Genomic DNA, 15,388 nt, shown 5'->3' with positions numbered 1-15,388 from the left:
ATATAAATGTGTTTTAAACCCTTCCCACACTCTTGCAATATTCTAAACAATGTTTCTAAACTCTAAAAGCTCTTAAAAAAGCACAGAATGTCATGATTTCCCTCTCTGTGCCTCCGTTGCTCTCAGCCACCTGCAAGCTCCCTTGGCCACGCCCACTTCTCCGCTCTGCATGCAGATCAGCTGCAGGAGGAAGTTTTTCCTGCTGCAGTAAGGGCTGCACAAAGGTGCAGAAGTTGCTAAATCATTTAAAATTATTTATTTTAAATAAACAACCCATGGCTCATCCATCAATTAGCCAGTTGTATGTCATGTCCAGTCTTATTTTGAAAAACCGTGATAGAGCGAATCCGCGATAAACAAACCACGAAGTAGCGAGGGACTACTGTAGTAACTGCCCCTTATTTAAAAAAATATAACGTAACTACAAACAAACAAACAACTTAGGACTGAACAATCTCCAAAGTGAAAACAAAAAATATTAGATATCCTTCACCTGGTACTATACTTTCCCAACAACTTTAACTTAATCCTCTTTTTAAACATATAAATTGTTTTAGAAATGTTTATGGTGAGATCAAGACAATTCCACAATCCTACTCCCTGAATTACAACACAGCTCCTTCAGACTAGTTCTAAATGGAGGTTTTACAAATATTTCCATTCCTTTAAGGTTATAATGACTCTTTTTTAACAAATTTTAATTGAATATTTGGGGATAATATTTTTTATGAGCTTTATATATGACTTGTAAAATACTACATTCAACCAAATCATCAAGTTTTAATATTTTCAACTGATGACATAATATACAGTATTTTGTTGGGTGCAGGGTTGTTTTTGACTGCCATTTTGATTTTAGTTTTAGTCTTAGTCTTTTAGACAAAAATACTTCTTAGTTTTAGTCAGTTTTAGTCATTTCTATATTTAATGGTTTTAGTCCAGCTTTAGTCGACAAAAACTTTAAAATTTTAAGTCTAGTTTTAGTCTTTAAAATAAATAGAAAACATATTAGTCTTTACAAATTAATTTGAGTAATTTGTTTTAATAGTGGAATCAAATACTGGTACTCCAAAAATGCCCAAAACAAAAACATTCTCACTTTGTGGCTTTATTTCTCAAAATGTGCTAAAGTGCAATGAAGTACAAATGCCCAATATTATAATAAAAGGGAACACACAAGTTAAACTCAAACTTTTCAACCAGGACAATGAAGACATAAAAACAGACTGTCCTAAACCTTGACTATCTTTAACTTGTGCAAACATTCTAAACCAAAATAATAAAATATATCTCTTCTTATTCTCTTAAAGTATGAAATATGCCACTGGAAGTTTTGAAATCTAAAATGAATAAGTCAACCCCAGAACACTAAGTACTGTATACACACTGTATCTGGTCTTTAAAGTAAGTATGAAATAAATAAACAACAAAAATGTTTACCACAACATTGTTTAGAATAGATAGGGGCTCTACCCTTTGTGCAGTGTTGCAAAAAGTCCAAACAGAACACTATTTTAACATGTCTTCACCTGCACTAATAAGCTTGGTAACGAGGTGGGTATGCAAATTAAGTTTAACAACCTCGATTCAGTTTAAGGAAAGCACTTCGCTCTAAAATGACTCTTGCTCTATTTCGACGGCCACGACTGAGGTCACCTGTAATGCTAAAGACCCTCTCAGCAAATGCTTGAGATGCTGGCATGGCCAGAAGATCTAAGGCAATAGGTTTTAGGCTCGGATACACAGAATCCCCCTGTGCAGCCCAAAATTCAAGGGCAGTCTCTTGGTTTATAGGCTGTGACAGCTGCTCCTTGAATTTCTTCATTTCCTGCATGACACACGGCTTTGAGAAGCCAGATCTGGATGGCCGACTCGACAAAAACTTGAATCTGGGCCGCTTTCTCAGTGGTCCCACTCCCTCTTTGGTTTCTTCCTCTCCCTCCTTCCCTGACTTCTCATCTTCAGCCTCATCTTCTTGTAAAACAGGTGGCACCAGTTGAGCTATGTACTCTTCTGCTTTTCCCAGAAGTGCCTCACTTTGCTCATCATCATTTTCAAGGAGTGCTTCAGGTGCAACTGTCGGGTCGAGGTAGCAAGCAGCAGCAATGAGGGGTGAAAACTTAGAATCAGTGTGATCAAGAAAGCAGCTGAACCGTTTGTCCATGTTTGCCTTCATCTTATTTGCCAGGGAAGCTAGGTCCTTGAAAGTAGAACCTTGAGCGTTGGGGAACTCAGATAGATGACCGTGTAAGTCCAGAAGGGCAGGCAACACAAGGGATAAAGACTGTGTGTCACTCTGGAGCATCTGAGTATGCTCAGCGAAGGGGAGAAGTAAATCTCTAAGAGCAGTGAACTTCTGCCACTCACTTGGCAGTAGATAGTCCCAGCTCATCTCATCTGCAACCTGAACTACTGAGTCCTTGATTTGGAGAAGTCGTGATATCATCAGGTATGTGCTGGACCATCTAGTAGGGCAGTCATTGACCACAGTTAGTTGACATACCTGGAGCAAACGCTGTGTTGCCACTGATGACTTGCGAAAGAGCTTGACAAGCAGTCTAACTTTGCCCAGCAGTCGGTTTATACTTGCATCCTTCTGGATCATGTTCACAACGAGTTGCAGTGTGTGTACAACACATGGGGTCCTATCTATGGCTCCAAACCTAGATAGAGAGGACAAAACACAGAGAAAAAGAAACTTTCTTAATATCATATAGGAAATTCAATAAAATTGTCATAAACAGTTGCTAAAATTGATTATAACCTAGCATATGACACACTAAAAATCTTAACAGTAAATTAAAACAATTTACCTTTGGTCTTGTCCAATCACTTCAGGGTCTTCTGTGTCGCTCACATCGATGGATTCATCCTCAGAGCTACTGAGTTCATCCGGCTCATTAGCTTTGAACGCAGCAATCATGTTGCTTTCATTATCAGTTATGACTGTCAGAATTTTGTGTTGGGGTATTCCCCAGTCCTCTGTACATTGATCAACATGGGTTTTTATACACTCAGCAGTGTGTGGGTGAGGGAGCTGGTCAAGTCTCAACAGTATGTGCTGTGCTTTGTTTTCAACAGTGCAAAAAAAGCATGCACTAATTGCTAGAAATGATGCTGTAAGGCCTTTTTTGGTCCATATGTCCAGTCCAATTGTTATTTTGTGTGCTGTTGCAAGCCTCTCTTTGAACTTTTGCTTTTCACCATCATAAATCTTGTCAACCAAGTTGTTTATTTTTGTTCTTTTCGGTATGGTGAGCCTCTTATCAAAGGTCTCCATCATAAGGATGAAATCTTCATCCTCAACTGTGCAAGCAGGTAGACCTGTTCATCCAATCCAAAGAGCAATCGCCTGTTCTTTGGCATGTTGTTCCTGAGAATCTGTTTTATATTTAGATCCTGCGGCAAAGGCTGCTGGTATAGATGACTGTGACCTGTCGTTCTTTGGACCACCAGGTTTCTCTTTAGGAGTTAGGATCTCTGGGATCTGGATGAGAAAAAAGCAAGGCGAGAAGATAATTATTCTTTCTGTATATACAATGTACACCTCTTGTAAAGAATCTATAAGTGAATATAAAATAATCAAATGTATGTATATCTTTAAAAAATTATTTATATGTCTATATGTACATATATTGTGCATAATGATTTGTGTCAACATATCTTACTAAATACCATGTTAAGAAAACAGAATGACTTTAGCTGTCAAACAAGCAAACAAGCAAAAAAGTGCACTAGGGCTGTCTGATATTAGGAAATCCTGTGATGTGCAAGAACAGTGCATCATATTGCGATGATGATATGACTTGTGATAAATGAAAAAATACTTTAGTGCAGTGTTAATGTTTTTCTGCTCAGGGTTCAGAGCAGAAAAACAACACTGAGGTGCCCTTGTAGCTTTTAGTCTGAAGTACCAAACATTTAACACAGGCAGATGCTTTTGAAATTTGAATACAGATAAATGTCAGCTTTACCTATTTTTTGCTAATTGGCATTAGATTTTCAATCCAGAATGACACTAACATAACCAGTATTTTTAATACTATTTTTCTTTTCATTAGATTGAAAACAGCTTTTTTGGGGGGGTATTTTTTACATTACTTTGTCCATTTTTCTTCTACCAATAAACACTCAATCTAAGAAAATGTATCTTTTCTCTTTTGCAAATGTTTTGATTCAATTTATTTATTTAAAATGAAGTATTTTTGGCCCCCTAACACTTTTTACTGTAAACATTTATCAGACAAATGTTGGTTGTCTCATTTTAAAATGTAATGCAAGTAGTGTTTAGCTAAAATGGGTTTTTGGTTTAAAGGATGCAGACCCGACAGACACATGGGGTAACAGCAACAGGTTTGATATTCAGTCACTCAAACACAACCTATCAGCCATACATCCCTGCATGTTTTACACGTAACAGTAGCCGACGTTAGATTAGCACAACAAACAAGCTAATAGCACGAAGTTAGCATCCACGTGCGCAAGCAAGGACAGGATTTATAAAAATAAAATTAAAAAAACATTAAGTTTACACGAAACTGGAGTTGTGAAATGTGTCACAACCCGTTTGGTTTGTCAAGTAACATTGCATGTATGTACATTACAAAAATAGTAGTTGTAACTAACTTACCTTGGAAAAAATATCAGGGTGGTGAGCCTTCAGGTGCCGCTTAAGATTTGTCGTGTTTTTTCCACCAAGTTTAAATCCACATTTACCTCCGTCTCCCTCGACGATACATTCGGTTCTTCTTTCAGTTGGGTTAAATACAAAATAAGTCCATAAATCCTTTCTGGGTTTGCGTCCACCGAGCCCCTTCGTAAAACGTGCAGCATCTGCCATGGTCCAGTTTGAAATGAAGTCAAAGGTGAGCGCGCGGTGCATCAGCGCGGTTGGGTAGCAGTGGGTGTGACCAATGGGCAGAAATATTGTGCATTCTAAATTATTGACGGACCACCGACAAACATTTTCGTACAGTCTCATCTCGTCAACGAAAACTCACACACATTTCGTCATGTTTTAGTCATTAAAGAGCAATGTTTATTTCGTTACCGTCTCATTATTGTCATGAAAAAAGGGGGCGTCGACGAAAAGTTTTCGTCATCGTTAACGAAAACAACACTGGTTGGGTGACCATAGCACTTCCTACTACTAATTCTTATAGCTCTTTTTTTAAAATAGAGATTTGTAATTGTTTTGCATGCTTTTCCCCAAACTTCAATACAATAGATTAAAGATGGAACAATCATTACATTATACAATAAATATAAAGCTTTGTCATTCAACAACTCTTTGCCTGGTGGTAGCTCTTACTACATATTCATTTGTTGTTGCTCGTCTTCCAGCTGCTCCCTTCAGCAGGGGTCACCACATCATGAAACTTGCATGAAGATGATGCTCATTGTAGCATAGCCTAGACTCAAACTTGCAGCCTCAGCATTACAAGATGGTGGCACTGACCACTGAGCTTCTACAGCTCCCTATTACATGCTATATATAGATTTGTAATGCAGCTAAATCAAAACATGGTTAGAACTCTAGATCATGGTTGACTTGAATGTCTGAGCGAGACTCACGAAGGGAAGAGATAGTCCTGATTTAACTCCAGGTCGTCATCGTATCCGAACCTTCTCAGCACCGTCCAGGTTGTTTCATGGCGACCTCGCTGGATGAACAGCGTGTGAAGGAACAGGAAGCCTGAAGGGCATCACAGAGAAACAAGACCCCATCGGATATAAACCAAAGGATGTTTCTAACAAGAAACTGAAACAGACGGTCAGTGAAGCTGCTCCTGCCTTTCAGGGTGAGTCCGTTGTTGCACACGCCTTCGACTAAATTCTTCCTCACCACATTTTTCACATCCTCTAATGCGTGAGGCTGCAGGGGGCTGTTGAAGCATGTTCGCTGTCACAGAACATTACTGTTGTTGAAATAAATAAACAGATTTGGAACTAAAAACAGAAAGTTTCAGAGTTCGCCAATAACTAAAAGCTGTTTTACCTGGAAAAAGTTGAGCTCGTTATCACTGAGGATGCCATCATTGTCCAGGTCCGATACTTTGAAGATTCGACTCAGAGCTTTTACGCAAAGAAGCTTCATCTATAAATGAAAAAAAAAGTATAAATTACAGCGTTCGTTGAATTTATTTTGAACTAAAAGTGGTATTTGGGTTTGTTGCATCTGAAATGTATGTGTTTACTGGTCTTGATGCAAAAAAGCTGGACACCAGTAGGTCACAAAAAATGAGTCTTTTCATTCTTACATCTTTTTTCTCTGGACAGTAGAGAGGTCCTGTGGGGTGCAGGACTGCCTTCTGGGCATAGTAGAACAGCTCAGAAATGTTCTTTAGATTCTTTGCTGAACACTGTAAACAAATAAAAAAAGCATTTCACATTTATCATTCACACACACATTTGCATGCAGTTCTGTAACATATTTCATACAAAATGCAACATAAAAGCAAAGGAAATGCAACCATGTGAAAGGAGTTCTCTGCAGACCAAAAGTGGGTGTTTCTGGAGAATAGGTGTTCGTAGAGGGCAAACACTGATTGGCTAGCTGTATTTGCTGCTGTTTAGATAAGTTACGTCAGCACTTTTTTAAAATGAAGGTTTCTAAGAAACAGCGTTATATCTGCTGTCAGACACAAGAAGATTCTCTTTAGTCCTTGGGTTGTAGGCTGCACCTGACACAGGTTGGCTTGAGCGTGGTCTGGGTACAAAGAAATATGAAACATCTGAAGCAAAACCTGCTCCCATTTGTCAAAAAGTCTGGTCTCAATTAAAGATCATGAATCCTGTAACGAGATAATGACCAAAAACAAAAGCTAAAAACAAAATTTGCTCTTTAGAAGTGCTCTTCTATGAGATCTGATCTATGAAAGGAGCTGAAACATGGAGTAGGGTTTATCCTTAAAATGTGAGACAGCTGAGGAATTAACCAGTAAACAGAAATACCTGCTCCAGTTGCAGAAATCTTACAGAAACTGACAATCACTCATCTGCAGTGACTGCTTTAAAAGTTGAACAAGAAAATGTGAAGTTAAAGGAAACATCCTTTGTCCCAAGGCCAGTTTAAGTATCATTATTATTTTGGTGACTTTATTTTTCTTTCTTTATTAATTGATTGTAACTATTTTCACATTATTCAACAACCAAAACAGATTTTGATTTTTAATGTAATGGCTAGGTATTAAAAAACAAACATTTAGCCTGGGGGTTGGCTGGCCATGAGACTTTAACATAACCTCAGCCATGATGCTGGCAGTAACACCGACGTGTCTCTCCTCAACATTGGCAGAATTGGTTTTCTCCTTAGTGCCACCAGAAAGTGATGCAGAACTGAGATTTATCAATGAACATGGTACGATGTACAAAAGATACCAGTGTTATGGTGGCATGTCAGAGCAATGGTTAGTAACTAGTTTTCCATGCATGGTTGTGAACCTAAACAACCAGAACTCTGGTTTCCTCTCACAAGCCAAAAACATGCATACTAGATTATTAGTTACTCTAAACTGTGACTAGGTGTGTGAGTGAGTACATGAACGATCATCTGTCTCACATGTCTCTATGTGGCTGCGAGGACTGGTAACCAGTCCAGGGTGTACTAATCCTATCATCTATGGCAGAATTATCATACTGTTAACGAAGAGCGCCCATTTTGTGTTTGAAAGCAGAAAGAGATGAATTCCTGCTTTCAAACACAAAATGTGCGCTCCCTGTTAACGGCACGATAATTCTTCCATACTCATCCAATTGACCCCTGGAGATAAGGAGCAGCTCCCCGTGACCCTGCATGGAAGTGTGAGTAAGTACAAGGGATGGGTGATGTTATTTGTCATAATGATGACCTAAGTTAGGTCACCACTCTAAACGCAGCCATCTCTGCTTTGGTGTTAATGGCTGCCGACACACGGGAAAGTAAACCTGTAGTCCAGTCATAGAGACACAATGTGGGACGACACAGAGTTGTAAAAAAAATCCAATACCTGTGCCCAAATGACGTGCATGAGTCCTGGGATTCTGTAAAGTGCGGCACACAATATGGCAATACCCTATTGGTCAGAGTCAAGAGTTTCTTTATTTGTCATTCGCATCACATGTGGTACATGTGGTGGAACGAAATTTACATAGGGTCCCAGTTACACCCAACAAAAATATAAAATGTAAAAGAAAATCCATAATAAGATCTAAGATATGAACTATTCAAAAAACGTTCAATACAAAAAAACAACTGGACTTTATTTGTAACAGAAGATGTTTCGCTCCTCATCCGAGGAGCTTTCTCAATTCAAAGAGCAATGAGTAAGGGATTCAGGTTATAAGACTGAGTGAGATAAGACACACACACGACACACACACATATGTAGATTGGTAGTTCACACCTAAACACCTTCGCAGTAGGTCTTTGTTCATCTAATTCACAAACGAGGCCCCTCTGTTCCCATCAAGTGTGAAAACCGGCTGGGAATCTGTTTTAAAGTTATATTATATGTTTTTGAAAGTGGAAATCTGAGGCCTCCTCCTCTGTTAAGAGACAGCTTTTCTCTTTTTACATAAATTGCTTCCTTCACCCCCCTCTCAAACCATCTGTGTTCTCGGTCCAAAATGTGCACATTTTGGTCCTCAAAAGAGTGTCCCTTATCTGCGAAGTGGGGGTGAACTGCGGAATTTTGTCCAGAGGAGCTGGCTCTCCTGTGTTGAGCCATGCATCTGTGAAGAGGCTGTTTAGTTTCTCCAATGTAGAGGTCTGGACAGTCCTCGCTGCACTGGACCGCATACACTACACCACTCTGTTTGTGTATTGTCCTTAGGATGGACCAACCTCTGTCTGAGAGTCCTGTTGGGTTTGAAATGTACTGGGATCTTGTGTTTGTTAAAAATCCTTCTGAATTTCTCTGATACTCCAGCAACATAAGGGATGACAATGTTTTTACGTCTGCTGTTGTCCTTTTTCTGTTTATTAGTGTGTTTTGTAGATTTCCTCGCTGACTTGACAAAAGCCCAGTTAGGGTATCCACATGTTTGGAGAGCTTCTTGAATGTGTTTCTGTTCCTTTTCCTTCCCTTCTGTCTTCGTGGGGACGCGTTCGGCCTGATGTTGTAAAGTTCTGATGACAGACAGTTTGTGTTCCAGTGGATGGTGGGAGTCAAACAGAAGATACTGGTCTGTGTGGGTTGGTTTTCTGTAAACTTCTGTAAACTAAAAATACACTAAGCACTAATAGTATAAAATCAATACACCGACCAACAGCACGAACATAAGTCTGTGTGAGCAGATGAGTATGAATGAACACAGCAGCATGAAATAAATCAGCAGCATGATGTGATTTTTCACAGTGATTATTCTGGTTAGAGATTCATGAGTATAACAGCCTCAGGGTAGAAGATGTTCCTCAGTCTAGTGGTTCTACACTTAATGCTCCTCAACCTCCTTCCTGAGGGAAGCAGGACAAAAAGTGTGTGTGCTGGGTGAGTGGGGTCCTTCATGATGCAGGTGGCCCTCTTCCTGCATCTAGAGGTGTAAATATCTGTGATGGTGGAGAGGCTTTGTGCAACCTTCACCACTTTCTGCAAAGCTTTTCTTTCTGCAGCTGTGTGTGGTGTGGTCTGTCTTGGGTGGCCAGAACTTTTACAACCAGAGTGGGTTCCCTTATTTACCCACGGGTTCCAACATCAAGCCACTATGACAACAGCACATCCCACGTGTCAGACAGTAGCATGGTTTAACTCTCCAACCTCGTGCAAACTCACCATTTGACCTCTGGCAAACTCCATCAAGAGCTTGTGATGCTGTCTAATTCAACTTTTGGTGTCAGTTTTACTATTAACGATAACAAAGTTGAGAACATAAATGTTGGATCGAAACTAAACAGAACAACTGTTGAGAACATCCCATCTGAACACACAACTAGGAAAAGCACACCCCTTTTTGTTCCAAGACGACTCTGCAGCCTGTGTGGCTCACCAAGCCTCTCTGGGATGTTACAACATTATACACAAGACACAAAAGGAAAAACAGTAAATACTTTCAGACAAGAGGAAATGAAAAATATTTCAATCAGCTGATGTGTACAAACAAGGCAACACTTTAAAAAAAAAAATCAATAAAACCAACAATATATTCTTAGGATGGAGAGTGTCTTAGTTTTCTTGTTTTTCTTGTTCAAAGTTCAAACACAACATGGAGGACTTTGATTTATACTCTTCTATTTTTGCATTATTTGTTCATTGAGAATTCAGCTGTTCCATCTTTAAAAGCCACGAGAACGTGACTAACACAAAAAGCATAGATTAGCTTCTTTATGGCTCTTGTGTTTCCACACTATGATCATTACTGAATCGCTCATATGGTTCAGGAATTAAGTCTAAAGAAAGATCCCAGAGTCTTTATTTGATTTTGTTTGTGTACAGAAACAACAGTACACAAAGTTTCATGTTCCTCACCTCAACACAAGTCTCTATCTCACTGTACTGGTTCATAACGGGCAGAATGGTCTCCATGCTGCTGTGTTCCACCAGGTCAGACTTGTTCCCCACCAGGATCAGAGGAACCCTGGACACACAAACACCACACAAATACACATTTAACACAAAAGGCCCTAATGAAGTTCTAAACTAAGCTCATCTTAAGCTGAGAAATACTAGAGTATGAGCCATTGTGGTCAAACACTCAAAACTCCCCTTTAACAGGAAGAAAGCTCCAGCAGAACCAGGCTCAGACAAGGCAGCTGTCCGTCTCATCTGGCTGGGGCACATTTAAAATAAGAGACAATAAAAAAAAAAACCCACAACCATCATTTCCAAGAGCGCTTCTCTTTGTACATATTTTTAGATTTTGTCTCTAAAAAAAGAAAAATCAGTGGCCCATTTCACAAATGCAGAATCCATTAAAGTTCCACTTTAATGTTACACTTCTACACATTTACTTTTTGTTGATGAAGTACAACATACACACACACAGGTTTGTCTTTTTATCTTTACAGGGACTTTGTATTGACTTCCACTCATTTTTTATTCATACCTACAGCCTAAACCTGACACTTACCCTAAACCTAACCATTACCAGTACATACCTAAACCTAACTGTTACCAGTACATACCTAAACCTAACCGTTACCAGTACATACCTAAACCTAACCTTTACCAGTACATAGCTAACCCTAACCCTAACCATTACCAGTACATACTTAAACCTAACCGTTACCAGTACATACCTAAACATAACTATTACCAGTACATAGCTAAACCTAACCGTTACCAGTACATAGCTAAACCTAACCGTTACCAGTACATAGCTAAACCTAACCGTTACCAGTTACCGTTACCCAATTTTAATCTTTAAATCACTTCTTGGTCTGCTGCCTTCATACTTCTCCTCCTACATTTCTCTGCGTGAGTGCAGCTACAGCGTGCACTCTCAGAACATTATTACCTGCAGTGTTCCCTCAGTGAGGACTGAACTTGGCAAAAGGGCCTTCTCCTAATCCGCTCCTGTTTCCTGGAGAATCTTGCAAAAAGATCTGAAGCTCTCGACCTCGACCTCTGTAATTGGCTTCAAACATCTGTTAAGCTTCTGGCAAGAACCAATGCAGACATGTTCCTGTTTTTCGTTTTCTACACCGCCTTATAATCTAGCTGTTTTTGCTACTTTTTTTTGCCATCTTATTTTAATTTGAAAAAAAAAAAATCTGTATGCCTCTTTTATGATTGTCCACTGTTGTCATCACTCTTTGTTAAAATCAGGTCTCTCTTGTAAATGAGTCCTTGAGGCTCAATGGGATTAATCTGTCTAAATAAAGGTTGAATAAATCTAACAATTACCAGTACATACCTAACCCTAAACCTAACCCCTAACCCACCAGTGACACTGCTTATTATGGTGCCCAGGCTTTGGACCCCATAAGAAGTAGTTGGTCTTCACAGTGTAGTATGTGTTGGAAAAATGGGCCTTACAAGGTAACAAATACAAACACACACACACACACAAACATTATGTAACTACAGGTTATCCTGTAGTTGGTGCCAAGCCAAGCAGACACAGATGAGACTCAGAGTTTTCAGACCTGCTGTCCTTGTCTGTGTTATCGGTGATCAGAGGGATCCAGTGATCAGTCACCTGTAAAATGGGACACGTTCTCATTTCGTCCTCTTTTTAAAATTTATAATGATGTTGTGAAAACGTTGGCAGCAGAAGTGACTCACTTTCTCTATGGAGGTCTTGTTGTTGACGGCGTAGACGATGCAAATGACATTTGCCTGAGTGAGAGACCAGCAGACGCTGTTAGGCTTTCAGCTGAAGTCTAACTCTTAACCCCAAGCTTAGTTCACCTACCTACCTTTGAAATTTCCTGAAACAACTGATCATCTGTCTGCTCTGCTTCTACAAAAAAAAAATAGAAGTATGTTCAAAGTAAACAGGGAGAAGAGCAAACAATGGATTTGTTTGTTTAGATACCTGAATAATCCACAATATGTGTGGGAACTCTTTCTGGTGTGACATCTGCAGGTATCGTGATCTCCTCAACTCGATACGGAACCTGTAAACACAGGCACATAAACATGTTGCTTTTACAAAGCTGCAAAGATGTGGTCTTTCATGGAGTAAAGATCCCACTAACAGAATGAGGGGAGGTTCGTACCACATCTGGGAACTCCTCGCTGACCAGGGACATGATGAGAGACGTCTTTCCCACCTTGGCTGTGAAGCAAGAGCAGCACAGTTTAGCTAAAAAGGCAGAGATTTAGCTGATTGTGACCTCATTTGCAATTATAGTACTCAGTGATATTTAAAAAAATATGAGGATCAAGGCTAAGGCTGTCACTGAAAGATAAAATTTACACTCTAACAAAATAATAATACTAAGGACCCAAAGAAAGTGGTGACAATGAAGTTAAACTGCACACGTTAAAAGGTTTTGTCACTGTATGTCAATGATAAGTATGGCGGCACTCATGTCCATGCCTCTGTTGTGGCAGTACTCCAAACTCAGCCGTTTCTGATGTCAATGGTAGCCAAGGCAGGATGGCAAATTATGTTCTAGAACTGCACTGCTCGGGATGGCTGCATGTTGGAGTAGCTCTGTCACTTTAATTCTGAGATTTTGTTTTTGGAAACTTCAATTCCTCTTTTTCTGGATGTAAATCACATTTTTTGTGATGATTGTTCCCTCTGGTATTGGAAGGATTTTTATGGAAACTTTTTATATTTTGGACATTTGTTATGATGAGTAACCATGGCACCAAGGTGTTTTTTTTTTTGTTTGTTTTTTTTACAACCGGGAGCAGCTGATCAACACCTCAAAAATCTTAATATCTCATCTACAGCCCCAATTCTCAAATGAGTTGAAAAGGAGGTGCTGTAGATGCATTCCCGTCTCCTTGCCGGCTGTGCTCGAGTGTCTGACCACTGAGATCCTGGAGATGGCAGGAAACGCAGCTTGTGACAACAGAAGGACAGGAACGTCCCCCGGCACCTGCAGCCGGCTTGCTGTTCGCAGCGATGAGGAGCTCAGCAGGCTGCTGGAAGGAGTGGCCCCCGCTCAGGTTCTTGAGATGGCTCTGGGAGGAGTCCAGCCCAGCATTCAGGCGGTCCTGCTGCCAGGAAGAATGGAGAGGCCAGCCTAGTCTGGGTGGACGGCATCTGATGTCAGTTTCTTCGGCTCTGCTGCAGACCTTTACAAGAGATACTTCCTGCCTATAGTCATCAGCATCTATAACATCTCTTAAATAAACGAGGATAACGAGCTACAACAACATTTAATTTCCCTTTGGGATTAATAAAGTCTCTTTGAATTGAATTTTAAATTGAATTGAATGACATGGTGCTATAAAACCTGATGTCCTAAAATGCTTGGTTTATAATAGCATAATAGCATAGCATAATAATAAAATGGTATAATTCTCCCTTAAATCTGGTCTATGCTAGGCGAGTACAACCGTCATAACTTGTATATGTCTTCATGGAGGGCCACTGTTACATCTGTACACCTCACACAGTGGGAATTGTACAAAATGACAACCTGGCCTAAAACAAGCCCACAAGGTGATTCTATCAACCTCCATCAAAGGCACTCTACAAGGCATATGCTGAGACTGATGACCTTTACATATTTTAGAATCAGAATCAACTTTATTGTCATTGTCAGTCAGAGTTTCTTTATTGTCATTCGCACCTCATGTGGTACATGTGGTGGAGCGAAATTATGTACACAGGGTCCCAGTTACATCCAACAATAAAATGTAAAAGAAAAACAATGATAACATCTAAGATATGAACTAAGAAAAACACCAACTGAAAATGCACTAAGCACTAATAGCATAAAAACATTATGTCGAACAGCAGCACGAACATGAGTCTGTGTGAGCAGATGAGCATGCATGAACACATCAACCTTGAAACAGATCAGCAGCAACATTGAAACAGATCAGCAGCAACATGATGTGATTTTTTTCCACAGTGATTATTCTGGTTAGAGATTCATGAGTCTAACAGCCTCAGGGTAGAAGATGTTCCTCAGTCTAGTGGTTCTACACTTAATGCTCCTCAACCTCCTTTCTGAGGGGAGTGGGGCAAAAAGTGTGTGTGCTGGGTGAGTGGGGTCCTTCATGATGCTGGGGGCCCTCTTCCTGCATCTAGAGGTGTAGATGTCTGTGATGGTGGGGAGGCTGACTCCAACAGTCTTCTGTGCAGCCTTCATCACTCTCTGCAAAGCTTTTCTTTCTGCAGCTGTGCAGCCTCCATGCCACACGTTGATGCTGGAGCACAGGATACTCTCCACTGCACATCTATAGAAGGAGGTGAGGACTGAGCTTCCCAGACCAGCTCGTCTCAGCCGCCTGAGGAAGTAGTCTCTGATGAGCTTGCTGGTGGTGTTGTTGCTCCAGCTGAGGTTGTCATTCATGTACACCCAAGTACTTGTAGCTGGAGACCACTTCCACTGCAGATCCTCTTATGTTCAGGGGGGTGTAGGTGTTTTTGTTCCTTCTGAAGTCCACAATCATCTCCTTTGTCTTCTTCACATTGATGTGAAGGTTATTCTCTTTGCACCAGCTCTCCAGGTGTTCCACCTCTTGCCTGTAGCTGGACTCATCATTGTTTGTGATGCATCCCACCACCGCTGTATCATCTGCAAACTTTACAATGTGACAGCCTGGTTGGGTAACTGCGCAATCATACGTGAGCAGAGTAAACAGGAGGGGGCTCAACACACATCCTTGAGGAGAGCCAGTGCTGAGGGTTATGGTGGAGGAGGAGAAGTTGTGGATCCTCACTAACTCTGGTCTGTTTGTTAAGAAGTCTAGTACCCAGTTGCAAATGGAGGGGCTTAGTCCTAGTGTGAATAGTTTGTCCATCAGGGTTTGGGGGATCATTGGTGTTGAAGGTGGAT

The 15,388-nt window shown here is 40.3% G+C and overlaps 1 protein-coding gene across 2 annotated transcripts in view; it reads right to left on the bottom strand.

Annotated features, from left to right (window-relative positions):
* rhot1b (ras homolog family member T1) overlaps nt 1–12,693 on the bottom strand; it is a 35,330-nt gene extending 22,637 nt beyond the window's left edge. For both annotated transcript variants that reach the window (XM_037689961.1, XM_037689962.1), the window contains exons 1-10: nt 12,641–12,693; nt 12,457–12,538; nt 12,338–12,381; nt 12,204–12,257; nt 12,065–12,117; nt 10,446–10,554; nt 6,261–6,362; nt 5,999–6,097; nt 5,794–5,902; nt 5,575–5,695 (exon numbers count right to left, since the gene is read on the bottom strand). In XM_037689961.1, coding sequence (XP_037545889.1) covers nt 5,575–5,695; nt 5,794–5,902; nt 5,999–6,097; nt 6,261–6,362; nt 10,446–10,554; nt 12,065–12,117; nt 12,204–12,257; nt 12,338–12,381; nt 12,457–12,538; nt 12,641–12,673 — 806 coding nt within the window. In that variant the 5' untranslated portion in view covers nt 12,674–12,693. The remainder of the gene's footprint in view (nt 1–5,574; nt 5,696–5,793; nt 5,903–5,998; nt 6,098–6,260; nt 6,363–10,445; nt 10,555–12,064; nt 12,118–12,203; nt 12,258–12,337; nt 12,382–12,456; nt 12,539–12,640) is intronic.
* Nucleotides 12,694–15,388: the final 2,695 nt, after the last annotated feature.

This window comes from Nematolebias whitei, chromosome 16, assembly GCF_014905685.2.
Source record: "Nematolebias whitei isolate Nwh7 chromosome 16, NemWhi1, whole genome shotgun sequence".
NCBI lineage: Eukaryota > Metazoa > Chordata > Actinopteri > Cyprinodontiformes > Rivulidae > Nematolebias > Nematolebias whitei.
This window is presented reverse-complemented; position numbering and strand designations above follow the sequence as displayed.